The following is a 22,819-nucleotide window of genomic DNA, read 5'->3' as shown; positions in this document are numbered from 1 at the left end:
GATGACACAGGGAAAGCCGAAGAAGGCCGCATTAATATTTACGTCACGGCACTGCAACTTTAAAAAGTCTGCTGCATTACATCCTGATAAGGCTTTGTATCTCCGCTCCCCGTGGCACATTTATCAGCGATCCTGTCAGGCTGCGTATACTCAGGAGTTCTGTGGAGAACCGCCGTTTCTAGCGCAGATTCTTATCTGCAGCTACCAGCTCTCTAATTGGAGCTGGAGAGGGAGGGGATCATCTCCAGATTGATGAGCGCTCTCTAGATGTGTTTTTGGTCTATCAGAGAGTGAAATGAGACCGTGAGGAAGATGCGGCGTGGGGTTCACCACCGCAACATCACTCTGCAAGATAAAACACAGCAGGCAGACGGGAACGAGTGACCATCATCGCTATCCTCCTCACAAACACATCGTCAATCAGAGTGACAGGCAGCTCGGCTGCGTCTCCTCCCCCTGCGCAGCACTCTGGAGCAGCCACAGATTAGTGTGGCTGAGGCGCGGAGAGGAACCGCTAAAGGGAGGAGATTAAGTGGAGGGCGGCGAGAACCGGGGACGCCGGCTCTGTTTGCTCTTACCTGAGGCGCAGGCGGTACTTGGCCTCTTCGCCCCACTCTGCTGAAACAAGGCATCTTTGTTCTGAGAGCCCTCCTGCCCCACCTCCACCACCTGCACCTGCTGCAGGGCCGCGCTCCACTTCATGGTGTACTTGGGCCCCACGGGCACCAGACTGCTGATGTCTGGAGGACCTCTGCAGCCGGGAGGAGAAGACAGGACGGAAGGGAATTTAAAAACATCTAGCTTCATTTCACATTTAGAAAAAGTTCCAAATAAAACTTAGATATTTAAAGAAATCTTCAGAAATGCATCCTAATTTTTAATATCATAATTTGTGCTGTCATGCAATAAATAATCATGACCTGTAATGAAATCATCTAATTCATCCATTTTTAATCCTTATAATTGCTCATTTTGAGGTATTTTCCTTTAAATATTGTGACTTTGTGGCGCAGTAAAACATCAAAATACAACCAAAAAAGTTTTTTACTATAACAGACTTCCAACTTTTACTTTTCCTCCACCAAGGTGGATTCTGTTGATCTCAAACAATTAAGAAAGACAAAACAAAATAACACACTAAAACAGTAGGAACATTCTTTAAATAATCCAAAAACTGTTGGTTTCAAACTTCTTAATAATACACATATTGACACACAATATTCTACAGTTTATCACAACAGCAAAACAGTTGAAAAGACACAAGTGATTTGATGTTTTCCTTCATCCACTTTGGTGAATTTGATCAAATTTAGATTTTGTTTCTTTGAAACAAACTTTTGACAGAAATAAGTGGTAAGAGGTGAACTCTCCCAGTGAAAGCGCTGTGAAGGGCTGTGCAGGTAGGGTGTGCAATATACGCCCCACCTGCAGTTCACACAGACACGTATTCTTCCAGGACGGTCGACAGGCGCTTCTGCTCAGCTGTGGTTATTTGCCATCACCAGACACTTGCGCTTATTTCTATCTTTTTGACAAAATATATTGTTATGGAGAGTAAAATATTGAAAGTTATTTAAGGTTTAAGTTGATTTATTCTTGAATAATATTCCTGCTTTTTTATTATTCATAATTATGTTAAAAAGTTACAGTTTTAAAGTTTTTAAAAATTGACATTCTGCTAGCTTTTTGGACTATTTGGGTATTTTGGTAGATTTTTTAGGCTATTTTGGAGTTTAGCTAATAATTTAGCTGGCTATCAGCTTCAGAGTTTTCAGCTATCAATTTCAGCATCTTCAGCGACCAAATTCAGCTTACAGCATTCACACTAGCATTATCACAGGTATATATATCAAGTTAATAATTATGTTAAAAAGTTACAGTTTTAACGTTTTAAAATGTAGTTTTATTCTGTTTGTGGAGGCTGGTCCGTCTAGCAATAAGCCCCATTCCCATCACCTGTTTTCCACAGCATTTAAGCCTCCACTTCCCATTCCTCCTCGCCAGAAGGTCATCTACGCTCACGTAAACAAGGCTAGCTAAACCAGCTTCGCCTCGCTCATACGAAGGACTCTCCAAGCCTGCCTCTCTCTCCCGTCCTCCTGTCTGTCCTGCTCGCCCCCTAAACTGCCTGCATCGCCCTGCCTCTGCCATCTCTCCCCACCAGCCAAGAGCTTCGCGTGCTTGTGCCACTTCTCTCCGGCTTCACCTCCAAGCTCCTCTGGAGTCGCCAAGCGTGAATTGTTTACCTCACTGACACCTCTACTTCTTCAGAGCCTGAACTCCAACTCTGCTTCTCATCCAGCAGTGCTCGCTAGCGCCATTCCTCCGAGCTGGAGAGAGAGCCGTATTGCAGGATCACCATATTTTTTTTTTTTTTAACTTGTCCTGTCCAACAGCTGAGCCAACAGATGTGGGCTGAGAGCTTCTTGTGTTGGGCAGATTTTACTGTCACAACAGGGATTTATTGAGTATAAACCCCTGTTGTATTTAATGCTAAACTTTATTTATATTGATTATGTTTTATTTCATTTATTTATTTATTTTTTCTTTCTTGTTGGACCGGACGGAAAAAAAAGAAGAGGGTGGGGGGGAGGGGAAGAATCACCATAATAATAAATCTTTCAGTGAATTCCCTCTGGTCCTGAGTCATTGCATCCTGGGGTACCCTCAAGTGTTCTCCCTTATACCTGACACTGTTCAGTAATTGTTTATCCTTTTCGGCCTGTGACCAAAGGTGTGTTCTGGATTTTAGCCCATTGTGTGATTGAGGTTGACAGTCCTGCCATAGGTTAACAAAGGCACCAAATGAAAGCGGCCTCCGTTCCACAGCGTTTCTGCGTGTGGTGTAAATCAGACATAACGTATCGTTTGTGAAGACAAGATAGATTCAAAATTAAAAAATGAGAAAGCTGGGTGTTATTTTAGACTCTGAGATGAATTCATTACATCCATCATCTTCTTCCTCTCATTCAGACCGGGTCGTGGGGCAGCAGTCTAAGCAAAGATACCCAGACTTCCCAGTCACTTCCTCCAGCTCCTCTGGGGGACACCAAGGCGTTCCTGGGACACATTGGAGAGACGTAGTGTCTCCAGGGAGGTGTCCAGGAGGCATCCGGACCAGATGCCCGAGCCACCTTAAGATGTGGAGGAGAAGCGGCTCTACTCCGAGCTTCAAGACTCCGAGCTGAGTCTTGAAACGAAGGTTGATCGATAAATTGAGAGTTAAATTTATTCCACAATTTAAAAATACAACAAAAGCAGGATTGTATAATCTTAAGGACTGTCAGAGGTGCTAATGCATGCTGTCATTTCTAGCAGATTAGATTATTGTAATGCCTCGCGCTCTGGTCTTCCTAGGACGACATCAAGCCTTCGACTACTATAGAACTCATCATGTGTTGACGAGACCCGAAAGGCGAGAACACTTCACAGCCAGATCCAAACGGCTGCATCGGCTCCCTGAGCCATTCAGCATTATTTCAAGGTTATTTGAAATGTTTAGAGCTCCTACGTGATTGTAAGCAGTCGACTCAAACTCATCAGTGAGTTTGAGGGTTTAGGCCTAATTGTAAATGTTACTTTAAAAATAGAATAATTTGATGTAATTGTATTAATGAAGGTATAACTAACTAACTAACTGTTCTTTCATTTAAAAATCATTGTAGTTTTAAAGTCGAACTTCAAAAATAACTGAATTGGAGTTTGACCTTTAAAAAAAAGCAGGAGGATAAGCTCGATGAAATGTCACAATCTGAGGGCAGAAATGATCATTTATATAATTATCAGTGTTTTCCACTCAAAAACTGCCCCCTGGCTGTGAGGTGGAGGTCACTCTGATTCATTTATTTCTTTAATCACACTCACAATCCAAATTGTGATTTAAATCACTTTACCAAGAAGCTGGAGGGGAGACTGAGACCATATCTGGACACTCACTGAAGCAAACAAAAAAAGCCATAATTAGTCTGAGTGCTGGAAAGCAAACCAAAAATATGCACACAAAAAACTGTCTGGAGTCTCCTTTATTCCATCTGAGACAGATTTCATCAGTGGTGCTGTCACAGCAGAAAGTTTACAAGGAAACAAATGAAAAATGTTTTTTCTCAGTAATCTGAGACTCCTGGAGCTGTTCTTCTGGTTGCAGCATTTGTTGAAAGCTGATAAAGCTCCTGCACCTCCAGACAGAGCTGAACCCCCTCGCAGCCGTTCCTCTTTATTGTGTAGAAATGGCCAAAACATCCTCGCTGAACCCTGAGTGTCACATTAGAGCGCCGTGCAGCCCCGTGCATACCAACATTATGCTAGCACAGCTCATTATCTTTGCCTTGGCTAAGCCATCTCACTGCATCACAACAGGGACTTACTTGACATTTATGTTGGCACAGATGAGCACATCATCAAACAGGAAGACTTTTCTCTCCTTCGACTTCAGGACTTGTCCCCGCTCGCCGTACACCGTCTCAATAAGCGTCTCACAGAGGACCAGCGACCCCTGCTCCGAGTTCAGTTGCTAAAAGGGAAACAGAGATGGGATCAGAGCAGGAGGAGACAGGGCCACGGAGGGCCACGGAGGGCCACGGAGGGCCACGGAGGGCCACAGAGGGCCGGTCGTCAGGAGTTCACCGTCTGCAGGACACCAGTCCTGCTGGGGGAAAGAAACACTCGTCCGGGATGGGCGACACATCGGGTCTGCAGAGACCCGCGGCGTGTTTGAATGTTTCCAGACCCGATCACTCAGAGAGTTCAGTAGAGAGGAGTCTGCATGCCCTCTGCCTGCTTTGCTGTCACACACTAACTGAAGAGCCTCGGGCAAACTTCACTTTGCTCCACAAGATGTTTCCTTACTTTACTGAACAAAAAAAACACAAATACGCTCAGTCCTTATTTTATTTATACACACATTCCTACACGCCCAGCTTAAAAACTCCTACTCGAAATGGCTGTATATGAGAACTGGACTCAGTGACCCCTCCCCCCAAACAGGAGGTACTTGCTGGCTCCAAGAAGCCAAAATCCCATAGACTTCTAAAGAGAAATAAACAGCTCATTCTATTGGTCAGAAGAACCATTCTGGATCTGATACTTTTTTAACATCTTGAAATTCCGCATTTCTGTCATCTATGTTTTAATGCGTATTATTGTCTCTCTTCAAATCAAAGAATTATGGGATTGTTTAAAGCTGGCTCCTGATTGGCTGGTTTAAAGCTGGCTCCTGATTGGCCGGTTTAAAGCTGGCTCCTGATTGGTCGGTTTAAAGCTGGCTCCTGATTGGTCGGTTTAAAGCTGGCTTCTGATTGGTCGGTTTAAGAGCACAATAACAGGTGCATTTAATGCAACAAGTTGCTGCAGCAAACTGCACACAGAACAGCAGAGCTTTGGATCCCCGTGATCCCGCCCCTCCAGTCTGAATGTCTGTTCATGCACTAAACCCAACCAGAGTCCTGCTTAATGAAGAGCCTTCAGGCAGCCAGAGGAACGGTCAGCTCAAATGAGAAAGTCTGATGTCTGATGTTTCCAGACACTGATGGTCTGCTGCTGCAGCTCAAAACATCTCATTAGAGTGACTCTGGCTGCTGCTTGAAGGCCACAGAGACAAAGGCTTTTCTGCAGTGACGATGCAGCCTTCCCGTGCTCCGAGCAGGAACAGGCGCAGCGGGCACGGCTCCGTTACACATGTGCACGTGTGCGTTCGTATGCAGGACGGAAACCTCCACATCCATCCCCAGTTTTAGCGACGGAGGCACTTTCAAGCAAGGGATGAATATTTGATGGGCCGGGTGCCGGAGCTGCGGAGGATACTTCTCCTGCTGGAATTCTGCAGTGTCAACTCTGCAAATGGAATTCTGAGCCAGCGCACAAGACTGGCCAAATCAGCTGATCTTATAGTCCCGGGAAGGGCACGCTTGTGAGGGGGGTGAAAATAAGAAGTGAGGAGGACTGAGGAAGACTGAGGAAGACAAGGTTTCTCCAGGGAAAGCGTGAAGTGGGGGCAGAGCAGAAGAGACGGAAACAGATAGCTCTCTTACGGTTTCCAATTAAACGTCGCATTTAGGCCTAATTCTTCTCTTTCAGAGGCGCATGTGTTCAGATTCGCAGCAGCAGGACTGTAATTTGAGCGTGGTAATGGAGGAGCAGCGCCTCTGCCGCTGCATCCGCTGCTGCATCCGCTGCTGCTCAGGGATGATAATGGCCGTCATTTGTGCAGGATCATTTTTTTAAGTAAAAACGCTGCCGCGCATTCATGTTGGGGAACTGATGGCAGCGATTGCTCTCTCCTGGTTAAACGTGGAGGTGTTTGGATCACTCTGACAACACCACAGAGGAATTGCAGAGTTGCATAGAGACAAACGTATGCACGTGAGCGCGCACAGCTGCAGAGTGAATAGATGTGCGTTCCTTCACCTTGCTGAGGAGGCGGTCACTGACGCTGCGGGCCAGCTGTTGGGTCTCTGCTATCTGGTCGGCGATCCGTTTCTGTTCGTTCAGCTTCTCGGCCAGCATCTCCAGCTCGGTCAGGGCGAGCTGCAGGGGAAGGCGGTCCACGTGGCCTTTGGGGGTGTTCTTCAGCATGTCCTGAGGTTGAGACAGCAGCACAGTTTATGCACTCTGGGTTTACACTAGAACTCTGACAGAGCTTCGTGCACAATTGGAGTGCTCCTCTGTGCAGGAGCACGTAGAAGTGGGCTGGTCAGTAGGAGCATAAGGAACCCAGAACTGTGAACAACATTCACAGAAAACCTCAGCTGCCAGAACTAAAAGATGAGCCCGTTCTGATGCTATGATTAAATGTTGTGGTATATTGTGTTTTATATATTTACCGGTACTTATATGACTGTGCTTTTTTGTTTTTATTAAGGCTGTCAATGTTAACGCATGCGATTAATTAAAAATACCTAATGCATTAATATTATTTAATGCAAATTAATCCCACATCTGACAACTTGCTTTTGTCCAGAAGATGATGCAAATGTTTGTTTAGAAGAAACACTAAACATTTGGGCTACATGACCAGAACTTCCTTTGAGGATGTGCTTTCACACCCAGCAGCCAATCAGAGTCGAGTATTGCCCCGGATCAAAGTAGAAGTTCATGTTAAAGTTCATTAAAGTGCAGAAACACGGTTGTTGCTTCTTCTGACCATATGTCAGTACCTTGGAGTTATTTTTATTTATTAAGAATAATACCACAGACATAAAAGTCTTTAGAGTTCTGATTCTTACTGTTGTTTTTTTTGCTTACAAATTACACTTCTGTGATATCCTAGTTAACACTATAAAGTCTAAAATTTCAGACAATAAGAAAAGAAAGAAAAGAAAAATGTTTCTTTTCAGGCCTTTTTTTGCTCAAGAATCACATATTGTCATATAAAATGCAAATGTTAAAGCACTGTGATTAACCTCGATTAATCACAATCCAAAAGTGTGAATAATCTGGTTCATTTTTTTCATTGACAGCATTAGTTTTTATACATCATGGCCAGGAGACTACAGATAAAAACTAGCTGTTAGCTAATTCTGCTTTTTTAGCCGTCCGTAATCATGTGGCTTTAGCACATGAACTGTCCCCTGTTAAAAAACCAAGAAAATAAAGAGTAAGAAAGTTCTATCCTTTTCTTTTTTCACTGGTGTTATCCAAATGTGCTCTGTTTGATTTTATTTTAATTTTAGACTTTTGAGTTTCCACAAATTTGTTTGGAAACTACTTTTTTGTGCCTTAATTTATTGAAGTGTTCTGAAAATAACAAGTGATGAGACAAATCTGTGAAGAGGATTTTAGATGCTTTAAGGCTGTGACACTCCTCACTGCACACGTTTAAAACTTTCAGACATTATATTTTTCTTAGAAATATAACATTTTCACAACAGGAAAATGTATTTGATCTCAGTTAAAAAAAACAACAGATGAAAATCAAATCAAATAAATAACACTGAGGTGTGTTTATGAGGCGCTGTAGCCTGATCACTTACAGGAAGAACGTTCTGCAAAAGTGGGGGGGTCAGAGCTGCTTGCTGCCCCCACGGTTGCATGCAAAGGATGGAGAGGATTGTCCATGATGGATTTAAGTTTACACTTTTTCTTTTTTTAGCCTCTTACAGCCCAATATTGTAGAACGAAAACAAAGATCTGATCATGATCAGAGACTAAGGAAAACTGATCTCATTCTGTACAGGAGACATGGCACAAGGTTAACAGCCAATCAGGGCGCAGAACACAAAGCTGTGTAGTAAAAAAAAAACTGCCTTTCAAAATTGTAATGAAAAAACCTGAAAAAAAGCGAGACTGAAAGGTAAAACTGTGAAGAAGATCCTGCATCCTGAACTTTGACATTCAGAAATGGTTGATTATTTTTCTGCTGCAGCTGCAGCCCAGCAAGATGTGCTCCTCACGCCAGCGTCTCTCTGGACTACAGGACCCAAAGGCGCAAAAATAAAAAAAACTCTCTTTAAGCTTTGCATTTAAAGAACATCAAGTTCTCCTTCTTGTCTTTAATGACATGTTTATTCTACAGTCTACTACCCCACACACAGAGCTGATCGGATTTATGACTTGAATAAGTCACAAAACTAAAAGTCCTGATTTTTAAAATGAATGAGAAGAAAATCTTTGAGACGTTTGGAAACAGTTTCTAGGATTTGTTGGGTCCCAAACTTTGCTTTCAGGACAGGTTCTCTACAGTAGAGCCAGAAGAGATGCTGTGAATCCTAACAAGTACCCTCACGATGCGTCAGCGGTGAGTTTGTTGCGTTTCTACCCTGGATTCTGTTGGCTGGGGGGAGATTTTGACAGGGTCATTAATCCGAGAGTTAGAAGCAAGACTCCAGGAGCAGACACTCAGGAGGCCGGGTTTGTGAGGCAGTTGGATTCTCATGACATTTGCGAGATCACAGTCAGGAGATAATCCATCTTTCCAGCGTCCACAGTTAGAAAAAACCTTCTTCAATCTGCATTTGACTGCAGCTTCCTGCAGGTCTGTCATGGTCTCTGCAGCAGAATAATAACTTTAGGATGAACTTTATTAAGCTAAACTTTGCTACATAAAGGAGAATTAAAAGTTCATTCTCCACATTTCTTATAATTTGACTAAAATAAGAACTATTTCTTCAAGGAGTGACAATAACCAGAGAATAAACAGGTGGGTTTGTGTCAGCTGTTCTAACAGGAGCGTCGCTCCCAACTAGGGCTGGGCGATATGGCAAAAAAAGAGAAACACGATTTTTTCAATTTTATTTCACGATTTCACAATTAACAAAAATTAAATTTTAATGATTTTAGTAGAAAGAAGTCAACACATTTTGAACAAATATTTATATTTATTCAAATTAAATAGTTATCTATTAAGATTAATCTGTAAATAGTGCAAGAATTGTGCCTTCTACTGCTACAGGTAATGTATTGCTGTCAGTGAGTTTTTATTTTGCCTCTGTGCTAAAATCCATAAAACAGAGCTTGTAAATGATTATCACCCAAGACCAGAAATGAGGGAGATTGATGAAGTTTTTAGCATGAATGACTGATAAAGTTTAGTAAAGTCCTTTCCCTATTAAAAACAGCTCAAAGTGCTAAATAATAATAATAATAAAAACACCCTTTACCACATTTTCAAATGAAACTAATACTTGTATTATTGCTGGATTACATACATGGTAAATAAATCTCAATTGCTTCAGAATTTACCTTCAAATAGACGATTTCGTTGTACTTTGAGAAAAAGGCTCCAGCTAGCATCTTTAACTGATACAAAAACATTTTTAAACTTGGATGATAACATCAAATACTGTAGCCACCAGGGGGCCCAAGCCAGGGTCTCATTGTGCTGGTCCCAAGTCCGGACCAGCATCAGTTTTCAGACCATCAGTTTTGTGCAGGTTGAACGTGAATACATGCGATTAACATCCGCTATTTTTAAAAACATGAAAGATTAATAAAAACATACATCAAAGAACCAAACTAGCATGTCTCTCATGAGTTGCTAGCACCCACTTTAGCACACAGTTCACAGTTCCCAGCCTGATTTCTCTCTATTAAAATGTGATTCCTGTCCTGTGATGATTCATCTCCATCTGATTATTTTGTTGTCAAGGTTTTTGAAGTCGACTGTAAAACACTGCGTCTCCTTTTGTTACTTTTTCAGACCTCCGTCATTCATTACTCGAGAAGACTCGATCCATAATGATGGCGCATGTCTGTCACGCCGTACGTCACGTGACTTCCAATCCAGTAATAATGTCATTGATTACAAGAAAAAACACCAGGGAGGAGGAGGAGCAGCTCGGATTTAGGGTCACAGGCAGTCAACAAGCTTTTGCCTTCTCGCCCTTGCAGCTTTTCGTAGAAGATCGTGATAAAACGATCTCTCAAAAATGACAGATCGTCAGCTTTGAAAGATGGTTTTATATCGTCATATCACCCACCCCTACTCCCAAGTCACGTGACACAATGAGGGTTTCCATCATTGACTTCATAAGAGAACTGGACTGAGTGACTCCTCCCCCCTGGCGTTTCAAACAAGAAGTGCCCATAAAATCCCTCAGATTTCTATAGAGAAATAAACAGCTGTTATAAACTCAGTCATTGTATTGGTCGAAGAGCCATCCTTCCTCTGAAACTTTTTTAACATCTGTTTGATAATTTTTGATTTTTTCTGTTGATTTTCACAGATTCTGGTAATAAGGAAATGTTTCATACATCTTGAACTATGTTTTAATGGGGCAGCCAGTGACTGCAAAAACATCTTTTATTTTGAAGGAATGACTAAATCTGGGCATGTCAACAAGAAACTATTCTGAAGGAATGATCATTTATTTATAACATTGCTTTATGTGAGGAGGAAAAGTTCCAATAAGCACCTTTATGTGGACAGCTGTGGCGCAGGGGTAGAACGGTCGACCTCTGATCAGAAGTGTACAGCTTCAGTTCCTGTCTGAACCCCACGTTGCTCCTGGGGGTCAAAGGTCTGCGCCCATGTTCAGCAGCGGAGTCAGTGTGTGAATGTGACAATGACTGTAAAGCGCTTTAAGCCTTCAAGGAAAAGGGCTTTACAAGTAGATGCCATTTACCATCTATTTATCAGGAGAGTATTTGTCTTGATTAAATAAAACTGAGGTAAATATGATGCCTTCATCAATATAAAAAATGAGTAAAACTGAGTTCCAGTCCCTCACTATATGCATTCATCTTTCATGGTTCCACTGTTGGAAGAGAAAGGCAGAGAGACTCTGGACCTTCTGAACCTTTCCACTGTCTGTGGAGAACATGGAGATCTGAGGATTAATCTGATTATGTTGTTTTTTTAAGTTTATACATTTTCACTGGAAAACATCATTTTATTCTAAATGTTTAAATCAACACACAAATATGTGTTATTATGAGCAGAGAGGACAAAAGTTAACTTTGTGTTTCACAGTTCTAGTCAAGTTAAATGACAGCACAGCAACATTGTATATGGTGATGATGAAGTATTTTCCTAGAGCATCTGTCACAATAAAGAGTTGGAATATGAGAATGTGAAGTTTATGTCATAATTAACATTTTTAGGTGCTTTTCAAAACAATATTATATTAAAAACATTGCATCTTTTGTCACAACTTTTCACAAAAGCTGCTGCAACATCAGGCATATCTTCAGAGAATAGCTGAAAATATACTTTATTGTCGTATATCGTGATATATATCGTATCGTGATATAAAATATTTTATATCATGATATAAAATATTTTATATTGTGATATACATTTTTTTCCATTTCGCCCAGCACTACTTATCTTATATATTTTTTTCCACCTTGCACAAAGGAGTAGGTATCGGTCCTGCTGAGGGGTTGAGGACCTTCTACGGCCCTGTCCAGCTCTCCCAGAATAACCACCAGTCTCCTGAAATCTCCTCCATGTTCTGGAGATTGTGCTGGGAGACACATTAAACCTTCTTGCTGCAGCACGTGTGGATGTGCCATCCTGGAGAAGTTGGACAACCTGTTCAACTTCTGTAGGGTTAAGGAATCTCCTCATACTGCCAGTAGAGATAATTATCAAGCCAAAATCAGCACGAGTGGAAAACCAGCCAAAAAAGATCAAGAGGGAGAAACTTGAAATGACCTCCACATGTAACACCAGTCCTGTTTGGAGGGTTTTCTAATTGTTGCCACTGAAGTGCACCTGTTGTTAATTCATGAACACCAATACAGCTGAAATTGATTAACGAGGCCCTCAGCTGGTTAACCAACCAGAAAATGATCAGACAGGTTTAATTCAATTTATGACCGGCTCAATAAAAAAAGTGTTCCTTTAAATTTTGTGAACAGAGTATATGTACATACAGACCTTGTCAATCATTGTCCTCCATGCCACGTCTCCACCAAATCTACTTAAATATTTGCAATCAGATCTTTTTTATAACTGGACTTTTTTTCTATGAAGGTTTGAACTTTGAGAGTTTAAACAAGAGAAAAAAGTGAGAATATGTTCATGTTTGTCTGAGAAAAGTGTATAAACTGTGTAGTGAGGGTTTTCCAGCCTTAAAACATCTATATTCCTACTTTGTGGATTTTGTCTACTGAGGTTAATTTTTATACTCCCATGATAAATGAGGGGACGCTGCATTTGATTCTGTGTCATAGAGCCTTCATAAACCAGGCAGACGTCATGTGGACTTCTCTTCTGCTCAGGATGAACCAACTTCAGTCCAGAGACAAACAAGATTCACTCCAGCAGCTGAGACCGTTTTCTTCAGCAAGTAAAGGCTTTTTTAATGTCTGGATAAATATCTGCGATGTTCTTTTCTCTCCTCAGATTCATTTTCATGTAATGTGCCATTAAATCTCAGCTCTCCTTCTTCGGAGTGCAGAGGGAAATGCCTGATTCGCATTCGAAGCTTATCTTTCAAATTCACGGATAATCAATGCCCACTGAGGGATGAAATGAAGTACTGCAGATCCACCAAGCCTAAACCCAAATCTTTGCTCAAATCGAAAAGGATATGAAACCATGAGAGTATAGGTAACCACTCAGAAGCTCTAACCCCTGTGCAAAAATGCTGTTTGTAATTTCAAAAGTTTGAATCTCTAAAAAAAACATTTGTGCAGATTAGCTTGTTTTATCATCTTGTCAGGAAAATAACTCCAGTTTCTACATTCAGAGAATCTCAGCAGGTCAGACGATGGAGGACATGAGGAAGAGGGAAATGTTGAATACCTGCAGTAGCAAAATGAACTGTGGGAATCGCTGGATGGGCTTAACCATCAGGCCGTACAGAGTGATGCGGTCCACGCTGGAGGCCTGCTTCTTCTGGGGAGACAGCAGAAAGAAAATAGATCGTACAGTTAGAAGCATTTTCCTTCACAGAAAAGCCATTAAGAAAAAAATAATACACTCCAGCCGGAAGAGGAGCTTGTCAGAAATCTCTATGTGGGAGTGAGTGAGTGGGCGAGTGAGGTAAGAAACCAGGGTCTGTTAGTCATATCAAGGTATTAAAGAAATCTCTTTTGTGAGTAAGTTATATCTACTATGTTGGTGTGGGTGTAGGTCGTGGGGAGGTGTCAGTTCTGAGCAGAGTTCAGTCCGAGCCGGCGCGGCAGGACAAAAACAGATCCGTGAAGGTGTGAAACCAGAAGAGTTGAGATAAATTAATGTGAAGAAATAAATCTATAGATAATATATCTGATATCATATAGTTCACACAAATGTATCAATGCCAAACCCATGAATTGGTTTCATTTCTATTCACAATTTGAAGGTTCTCAATATTAACGAAGTTCATCATTTGACTCTTTGTTAGTTCAAAACCATTTAATCAAACATCAGTTCATTTGACAAATTTCCATAAAAAGAATTTTCTTTGGTAGTAAAAATATGTTTTATTAAACTAATGATTTAAACTAATAATACAAAGAAAAACTGAAATAATTAATTCTTGGATAAAAAACCATCAGAAAACACATACAACCGTTTAGAACATATACTCTCCTTAAATCCTATTTTCATCTTTTTTTCTCTGATAACGTGGAGAGGATTACATGACGTCCCACAGAAGTCTTTGAGAAGTCATGTTTTGCAAAACTAATGCAGCACTGGAGTCAAATCCATTTATTATGGAAACTATTACTCTTTCCCTCTAGGTGTCCATATATAAAGATACACTCCCGACGAAAATCATAACACCAGTCAAGAAACTGTATCAGTTAGCAGGTTACATAACTAGATTTAACAAGGTTCTAATTAGAGCTTCAAAGAGGCCTAACATTTTGAGCAGACAATGTATTCAAAACAACAATTGAACTGAATTAGGATGATCGTTCTTTGCGTTGATGGAGGCGTGGCTTTTGAAGACGCTTTTTGTTTCTGAAGCCCTTCTCTTGCAGATGCCGCCTGATCGTTACTGGGCTACATGGTCTTGATTTGGGTCCAGGTCCGTCCCGTGTCTTGGCAGACAGTCCTTTGGATCCTCCAGCTCAGTGCTGGTAAAATCTTTCTGGGTCTGCCTCATAACGTTTTTGTTTTGTATCCTGCAGGATCTTTTAAAATGATTGAAATGACCATTGTACTGCAGGGAGAGGCTTTGCTTATGCAGCTCAGCAATCATCCCATGATTAAAGAAATTCAGTTTTCCCATCAAGTAACCTTGACAGGACGATTACTTATTAGAATGCACATTTTAGAGCAAATTCTGAACTATTGATGAACCGATAAACAGTCTGTTTCTTTTAAATTGTTATTTTTCATAAATTGGAGTCTAAAAATATTTCCTCTTCTTTCTTCTTTTTGTGTTTGAAGCTCCATTTAGAACCTTGTTGAGGTCCACCTGTGTTAAAAATGCAAATTCCTGCATTTTCTTAACTAGTCTTAAGATTTTGATCAGGAGTGTGTATGCATAGACAGACTGTGTGCTTTAGTGCTCATATTCACATCCTAGTGTCACAATATTACAGTTTGAGGGTTTCTCGGCTCAGACCTGTCTCCATTTGTCTTTGTTCAGGAGCAATGAAGTCCATGAACAAGCAGATCAGTCTTGTAGAAAACATCACGCCAAACGGCTGAGCAAACACAAGGGGTCAGCATCCAATCCCCAGAATGAAAAGACGTCCTATGGCTCTGATCCCGAGTTCAGAGGCCGAACTCCAGGGTAAAATCTATTTAAACATTTGAGGAAAATTGACTCAAAGCTTCTCCACCTCATCTGACAGGTTTAAAATGTCACATTCACATTGAAAATGAGTGCTGTCACACAGAAAAGCTCTTTTTTTTAGGGCACTGGTGGATTGTGGAGCCAAACCTTCAGAAACCCTCAGTCAAATGAGCAGTCTTCAGAGACATCACCTGCAGACGATCCTCCAATCAGGAGGAGTCTTTCTCATGTCCTTGAACTGTAGGCTGTAAGCTACAGCGGCTGTCTTTGAGATAAAACACAAGATGTGCTGAGATTTGAGCTTTCACATGGCCCAAGGTCTCCCACTTCACTTTCATATGAAAGCTTTAGATAGTCACACAAGGAGAGGAATGTTTCACTTCTAAGAACTTCATATAAGGTACAAAAAAGCCTGCATAAACATGAAAAGAGCAGCAAATGAACTGTGTGATTCAATGAGGAGAAAGAAGACAAATGAAGTTAGAACAGGTGGAGAAAACTGATTTTTTAAAGTTCTGATGTTAAAGGAAGGTTATCAAACATGCTTTTTACACGTTTCTTTTGTTGTTGCACTAAACCTGCGCATTTTATGAATGAATAGGAATTGTTCAATGTATTAAACTTGTCTTTTTGATGTTTCTGCTTTCAGAGAATTCTTCCCCTTTAGTTTAAAAGCTTTTCATGTCCAGATGTTTAGACTAGAGGTGATCCAGTAAAAATGAAAAAGCTCCACCGCTTCAGTGAGAGCTGAGGAAAAGCTGAGGAAGTTCAAAGTCGAGGACTTCATGGCTCCAGGGCTTCGTATTCAAATGCTGGCTCTCTTTCACATGCAGTAGAATGGAGTTCTTTTGTTCTGCTGCAGTAGACGTGTCGGTGGTTGATAGTCCGAAGTTTAGGATCCTTTAACCAACCAATTACTAACAATATTGACCAAAAAGAAAAAGATTTTTTTTGTTTGCATTTCTGTGGCTCAAAAAAAGATAGAAGATTTGGTTTTATATTCCCTAAAGAAGTGAATAATTTTCTCTTTAACAGTTCACTAATGCGTTCTGGTGCTTTACATGCTGCCTTTATTCATCTCTTGTGTCCAGAAAACATAAGAATGAAAACTCAGAAGTTGCAACAGTTTTTCTTCTCGTCTGCGTTTGTCCAACGTCTTTATTAAACATTTAATGAAACTGCAGCAAATCTACATGGAGAAACTCAACGATGAAGAGTGAGAAGTTTGAGATGACAGCAGGACTGAAGGTCAGGAGGAGGCCTGACAAACTCAGCTCACTTCAGGTCCTTTTACTGATTTCTGGATCGCTCTATAAAAAGCCGGCTGTACATTCAGGTCTAAAGCCTAAACACGTGTGTTTGACTTGTTTTTATTTGTAGATTTAGGGGGGCTCTGCTTTTGTTGACAAAGGTCTGTTCTGGATGATCTGGCTCTTAATTATTCAGCAGAAATCTTAGACTTTGAAAACCTTAAAACATATGTGTCAAAGTCAAGGCCCAAGGGCCGGATCTGGCCCTCCAGATCATTTTATTTTATTGTTATTAATGGCCTGATGTTATCTTGCACTTATTTCTAACTTGTATAATTTTGAACAAATATATTTTTTTGGAGAGTAAAATATTGAAAGTTATTTAAGGTTTAAATTGATTTATTCTGGAATAATATTCCTGCCTGTTTTTATTCATAGTAATGTTAAAAAGTTACAGTTTTAAAGTTTTAAAAATGTAGTTTTAGTGTTCAATAAATGTTTATCCTGTCTGGCCCGCGGCCTAATGTATGTTTTGGATTTTGGCCCCTGTGCGATTGAGTTTGACCCTCCTGCCTTAGAAAGTCAACAAAAATCTTCACATGAAAAATTTCAGTTCACCACACCTCAGATCAAAATCTGCTGGATTGATCTTTAATTATGTGCGATTCCACCACGGTGCAGGTTCTGTAGGTTTATGGGTCAGTCGGGTCTGTGGAGGGTTGTAGAGAGGAGTGGCTGCATCTTTCAGTTCCTGCGAGGCTCGTACGACCACCTCAAAAAAAGTAATGAAAGTGGAACATATCATTGCTGTGTGTGTGGTTAGTGTATTGTGAAGTGTTGGTAAGGATAATGCAAGTTACTCTTATAAGGTAGGGGTGATGCTGTTGTACAGTGTCCTTATGCCATAGTCTAGTCCAGGGTTTTTTGATTTGTGGGACACAAAGGGTTCAAAAAGTGGACAGAAGGGCCAAACCAGCAGCAGATGTGTTGGGTGTTTTGGTAATCTGCCTTGTAAGAGAAAGAAATAACATGGAATTTGGACAAAAATGTACTCATTTTGTTTTTAAAAATGAATCTATTTCAAAACAGAGCATTTTGGAGAGTTCATCTTAAACTGTGACTTTTTTTTGTCATTTTACTACCATCTGCACCAGTGAGATGATGTTCCTCAGAGAAAGACACAAACTTAAAGAAATGCTGAGAGATAAATGAACTCATTGAACCTGACAGAGGTTAATGTTTCTAGATCCCACCATCTATGAGGAGACACCTGAACTACAGCGAAAAGAAAACAATAACTACGATTACCAATATAATTATTTCAGTTTGGTAGGTCAGATTACATAGTTTAATGTTCCACCCCTGCTCTAGTCGTTGGTAAGGTGCGAGTACTGGCTCTTTACTTGACTGTGCACGTGACACATTAAGTTCCTGTAGGACATCCACACAAACAACACTCTCTTCTTCTTCTTCTTTTCCTTTGGGCTTTTCCCTTCAGGGGTCGCCACAGCGAATCAGTTTCCTCCATCTAAGCCTGTCTTCAGCATCCTCCACTCTAACACCAGCCACCTTCATGTCTTCATTCACTGCATCCATAAACCTCCTCTTTGGTCTTCCTCTAGACCTCTTTCCTGCCAGCTCTAGACTCAGCATCCTTCTACCAATATATTCACTGTCTCTCCTCTGAACATGTCCAAACCATCTCAGTCTGGCCTCTCTGACTTTATCTCCAAAACCTCTAACATGTGCTGTCCCTCTGATGTATTCATTCCTGATCCTATCCATCCTGGTCACTCCCAAAGAGAACCTCAGCATCTTCATCTCTGCTACCTCCAGCTCTGCTTCCTGTCTTTTCTTCAGTCCCACTGTTTCTAGTCCAAACAACATGGCTGGTCTCACCACAGTCTTGTACACCTTTCCTTTCATTTGTGCTGAAACTCTTCTGTCACACATCACACCTGACACTTTTCTCCACCCATTCCAACCTGCTTGCACTCTCCTCTTCACTTCTTTTCCACACTCTCCATTACTCTGTACTGTTGACCCTAAATACTTAAACTCCTCCACCTTCTTTATCTCTTCTCCCTGTAACCTCACTCTTCCACTCTGGTTCCTCTCATTCACACACATGTACTCTGTCTTACTGCGGCTAACCTTCATTCCTCTCCTTTCCAGGGCAAACCTCCACCTCTCTAACTCCACCTCCACCTGTTCCCTGCTCTCACTACAAATCACAATATCATCTGCAAACATCATAGTCCATGGTGATTCCTGTCTAACCTCATCCGTCAGTCTGTCCATCACCATTGCAAACAGGAAGGGGCTCAGAGCTGATCCCTGATGTAATCCCACCTCCACCTTGAACTCCTCTGTCACCCCTACAGCACACCTCACCACTGTCTTACAGCCCTCATACATGTCCTGCACTGCTCGGACATACTTCTCTGTCACTCCAGACTTCCTCATACAATACCATAGTTCCTCTCTGGGCACTCTGTCATAAGCTTTCTCCAGATCTACAAAGACACAGTGGAGCTCTCTCTGACCTTCTCTGTACTTCTCTATCAACATCCTCAAAGCAAATGTTGCATCTGTAGTGCTCTTTCTTGGCATGAAACCATACTGCTGCTCACAAATGTTCACTTCTGCTCTTAGTCTGGCTTCCACTACTCTTTCCCACACCTTCATTGTATGGCTCATCAGCTTTATTCCTCTGTAGTTACCACAACTCTGCACATCTCCCTTATTCTTAAAAATGGGCACCATCACACTTCTCCTCCATTCCTCAGGCATCTTCTCACCACCTAAGATCCTGTTGAACAACCCGGTCAAAAACTCCACTGCCATCTCTCCTAGACACTTCCATACCTCCACAGGTATATCATCAGGACCAAGAGCCTTTCCACTCTTCATCCTCTTCAAAGCCCCTCTCACTTCACCTTTACTAATCTTTCTTACTTCCTGCTCCACAACCGTCACCTCTCCTACTCTTTGTTCTCTCTCATTCTCTTCATTCATCAACTCTTCAAAGTATTCTTTCCATCTTTCCATTACACCACTGACACCTGTCACCACATTACCATTCCTATCCTTGATCACCCTAACCTGCTGCATGTCCTTCCCATCTCGATCTCTCTGCCTTGCTAGTCTGTACAGGTCAGTCTCTCCCTCCTTACTACCCAACCTAGCGTACAAGTCATCATAAGCTCTTTGTTTGGCCTTTGACACCTCTACTTTCACCTTACGCTGCATCTCCCTGTACTCCTGTCTACTCTCCTCAGTCCTCTCAGTGTCCCACTTCTTCTTAGCTAGTCTCTTACTCCGTATACACTCCTGCACCTCCTCATTCCACCACCAAGTCTCCTTATCAACTCTCTTTCCTGATGACACACCAAGTACACTCCTACCTGTCTCCCTGATCACATTAGCTGTAGTTATCCAGTCATCTGGGAGTACCTCCTGACCACCCAGAGCCTGTTTCAACTGTTTCTTAAAAGTCATGCAACAATCTTCTTTTTTCAGCTTCCACCAGTTTGTCCTCTTCTCTGCCTTTGCCCTCTCTTTCTTCATCTTCTTCACCACCAGAGTCATTCTACACACCACCATCCTGTGCTGTCTGGAAACACTCTCACCAACCACTACTTTACAGTCACTGATCTCCTTCAGATTACACCGTCTACACAAGATGTAGTCTATCTGTGTGCTTCTACCTCCGCTCTTATAGGTCACTCTATGTTCCTGTCTCTTCTCAAAGAATGTATTCACTATCGCCATTTCCATCTTTTTTGCAAAATCAACCACCATCTGTCCTTCTACATTCCTCTCCTGGATACCAAACCTGCCCATCACCTCCTCATCACCTCGGTTTCCTGCACCAACATGACCATTGAAATCTGCACCAATGACAACTCTCTCATTTCCAGGGATGCTCATCATCACTTCATCAAGATCCAACCAGAACTTCTCCTTCTCTTCCAGCTCACATCCTACCTGTGGGGCATACCCACTAACAACATTGAACATGACACCCTCCATTTCTATCTTCAGACTCATCACTCTATCTGACACTCTTTTTACCTCCACAACACTCCTAACAAACTCCTCCTTTAGGATAACTCCTACTCCATTTCTCTTCCCATCTCCACCATGATAGAACAACTTGAACCCTGCTCCTAAACTTCTAGCCTTGCTACCTTTCCACCTGGTCTCCTGGACACACAGTATGTCTACCTTTCTCCTCTGCATCATGTCCACTAACTCTCTACCCTTTCCTGTCATAGTTCCAACATTCAAAGTCCCAACTCTTAGTCCAACACTAATGACTTTCCTCTTCTCTCTCTCCCTATGAACCCGCCTTCCTCCTCTCCTTCTTCCACCAACAGTAGTCCAATTTCCACCGGCACCCTGTCGGTGAACAGCACCGATGGCGGTCGTTGTTAACCCGGGCCTCGACCGATCCGGTATGGATTTCGTAGGTCTGGTTCGCATATTTGATTTGGCAAGATTTTACACTCTGATTGGGTAAATTCTGAGGGGGCTCTAGTCACATGCCAGATGGCGCCAGAATCAGTCTCTAGGCAGAAGCAGAAATTTCTCAACTGTAGCCGGTTGCAGAAGCGGAAATTTCCTAAACTTTAGGAAACCCTTTCAAAAATGATATTTTAAAAACTTTTCAGAACTATCAGCTTTTAAATGTGAATGAACTGTAACTGTCTAACAGTTTGGTGTGAAGATGAGCTTCAAATGAGACAGAGAATGTTCATCGTTTTATTTCTGTAAAGTCAATATTAACAAGTGCTCACATCTGTATAACAGCACCTGTTTACAATTAAACTTTACCTCTGGAGGAATAGTCGGTGAAATGTGTTTTTTTTCTCTGTGAATCAGGTGATCATGTAATCAGTTATAGTATGTCAAAGGTAAAAAGGTCGAAAGCTTAAAACATCTTACAGTAAATGATTTCGGGCGCAAATTATGTTTTTTTTTTTTCTGTGGCCAGATTCTCTTGTAATTTCTTCATTTCTAACAGTCAGGGTGCAGCAGGGAGCGCACATGTATCACGTGAACAACACTAACGGGCTCCTTTGATTTGAGGGGGTTGAAAAAGAGAAAAATCTGTATGATTGCACCTTATTGACTAACCTGATCAGGTCTGGTCATGTTTTATCCAAAATAAACCGTATCCAGTTGGGATTAAAACTTAAGCGGCTGTTGCTACTAAACATATTTTGAACCACAGGAAATTGATCCCAACATAAAACACAGCAGGTCTGGACTTCCATTGCAGGAAAAACCGTTCATGACACTCACATTTTTAGCAGACTCCTGGCCTGTTAAAGTTGTGAAGCAGCTCTGAGGCGAACACAGATTCATCTTCTATTTAAAAACTGCAGGCTGGTTTGAAATTGACTCTTCATGAGTATTTAGTTAAGCTGAATTAATGAGCTGGGAGTCTTTACAAAAGAAGTACTCTCTTTGTGCTGCTCTGCATCTTCTAGAATAATCCTGCATCAACATAAAGCAGACACAGCTGCTGCTGCAACATCAGTCTAGAAAAAAACAGGTTTAAATTTCAATCTTTATTCAACATCTATCGTAAATACTCTACGGCATGATGTCACTTTAAACATGCAAAGTCATGGTGGATCTGCTTTAAGATCCTCCTTGAACTCTGCGTGTCCCGGCCCCACCTGCTTGTCTGAAGAAGAATCAGATCAAAATGATGGACTGTCTCAGCTGCTAAAGCTGTCCTGTAGCATTTTTCAAAGCTTCCTCCGTGTCCGCAGATCATTTCTGACAGAAGTTCTTTTTACAGCGGCAGATTTCAGCTCTTTCTGAAAGCTTCGGATAGAAACGGTGTCAGGACTGACTGTGGCTCTGACTGGAAAAGTCAATCTTTTCCCTCTGAGACTGACTTTCTGCTGCCAGATGGGAACTCCAGGTCATCGTCCTGCTCAAACTTTTCTGACTGTGAATACACTGTTTTATTAAAAGTACTTCAGTAATTTTCTGATTTCATCAGGGCTTTGATACCTTCTGTCAGCCCAGTAGCAGATGGATGAAAGCAGCTTCACAGGACTGAAAACGTTCCAGCTTTGTCCTGCTGGGTTTCATTCTGATGGGCTGTTCTGGAGGCTTCAGCTGATGACTTTCTCTCTGTGGTTTCACATATTTTTCTCCTCTAACATCTTTATCGTCCACTACATCTCAACCGTTTGATGAAGGCTAAACTGTTTCTGTGTTTTGTTTTCAGAAGCTGAAAATAATGAACTTCTTTCTGCAGGTAAATGAGGATTTATGGGTAAGTTCAGTTCATGTGAGCCCAATTATTAAAGAATAAAACAAAAGAAATGTCAATCTTAATACAAAATATTATCATTAAAACTTGTTTGTTTTTTTTTCTGAAGACATAAAAGAAAAAAAAAGAAAAATGAAATATGTTAAAATAAGTAT

General features: G+C 41.4%; 1 protein-coding gene across 2 annotated transcripts in view; it reads right to left on the bottom strand.

The window, feature by feature from the left end:
* Positions 1-22,819, bottom strand: part of arhgef10la (Rho guanine nucleotide exchange factor (GEF) 10-like a) — a gene marked incomplete at its 5' end in the record, with an annotated part of 184,829 nt that overhangs the window by 131,879 nt on the left and 30,131 nt on the right. For both annotated transcript variants that reach the window (XM_024270200.1, XM_024270201.1), the window contains 4 exon segments: positions 579-751; positions 4,365-4,510; positions 6,403-6,573; positions 13,187-13,279. In XM_024270200.1, coding sequence (XP_024125968.1) covers positions 579-751; positions 4,365-4,510; positions 6,403-6,573; positions 13,187-13,279 — 583 coding nt within the window.

Source organism: Oryzias melastigma, linkage group LG5 (assembly GCF_002922805.2).
Source record: "Oryzias melastigma strain HK-1 linkage group LG5, ASM292280v2, whole genome shotgun sequence".
NCBI classification, from domain to species: domain Eukaryota; kingdom Metazoa; phylum Chordata; class Actinopteri; order Beloniformes; family Adrianichthyidae; genus Oryzias; species Oryzias melastigma.
This window is presented reverse-complemented; position numbering and strand designations above follow the sequence as displayed.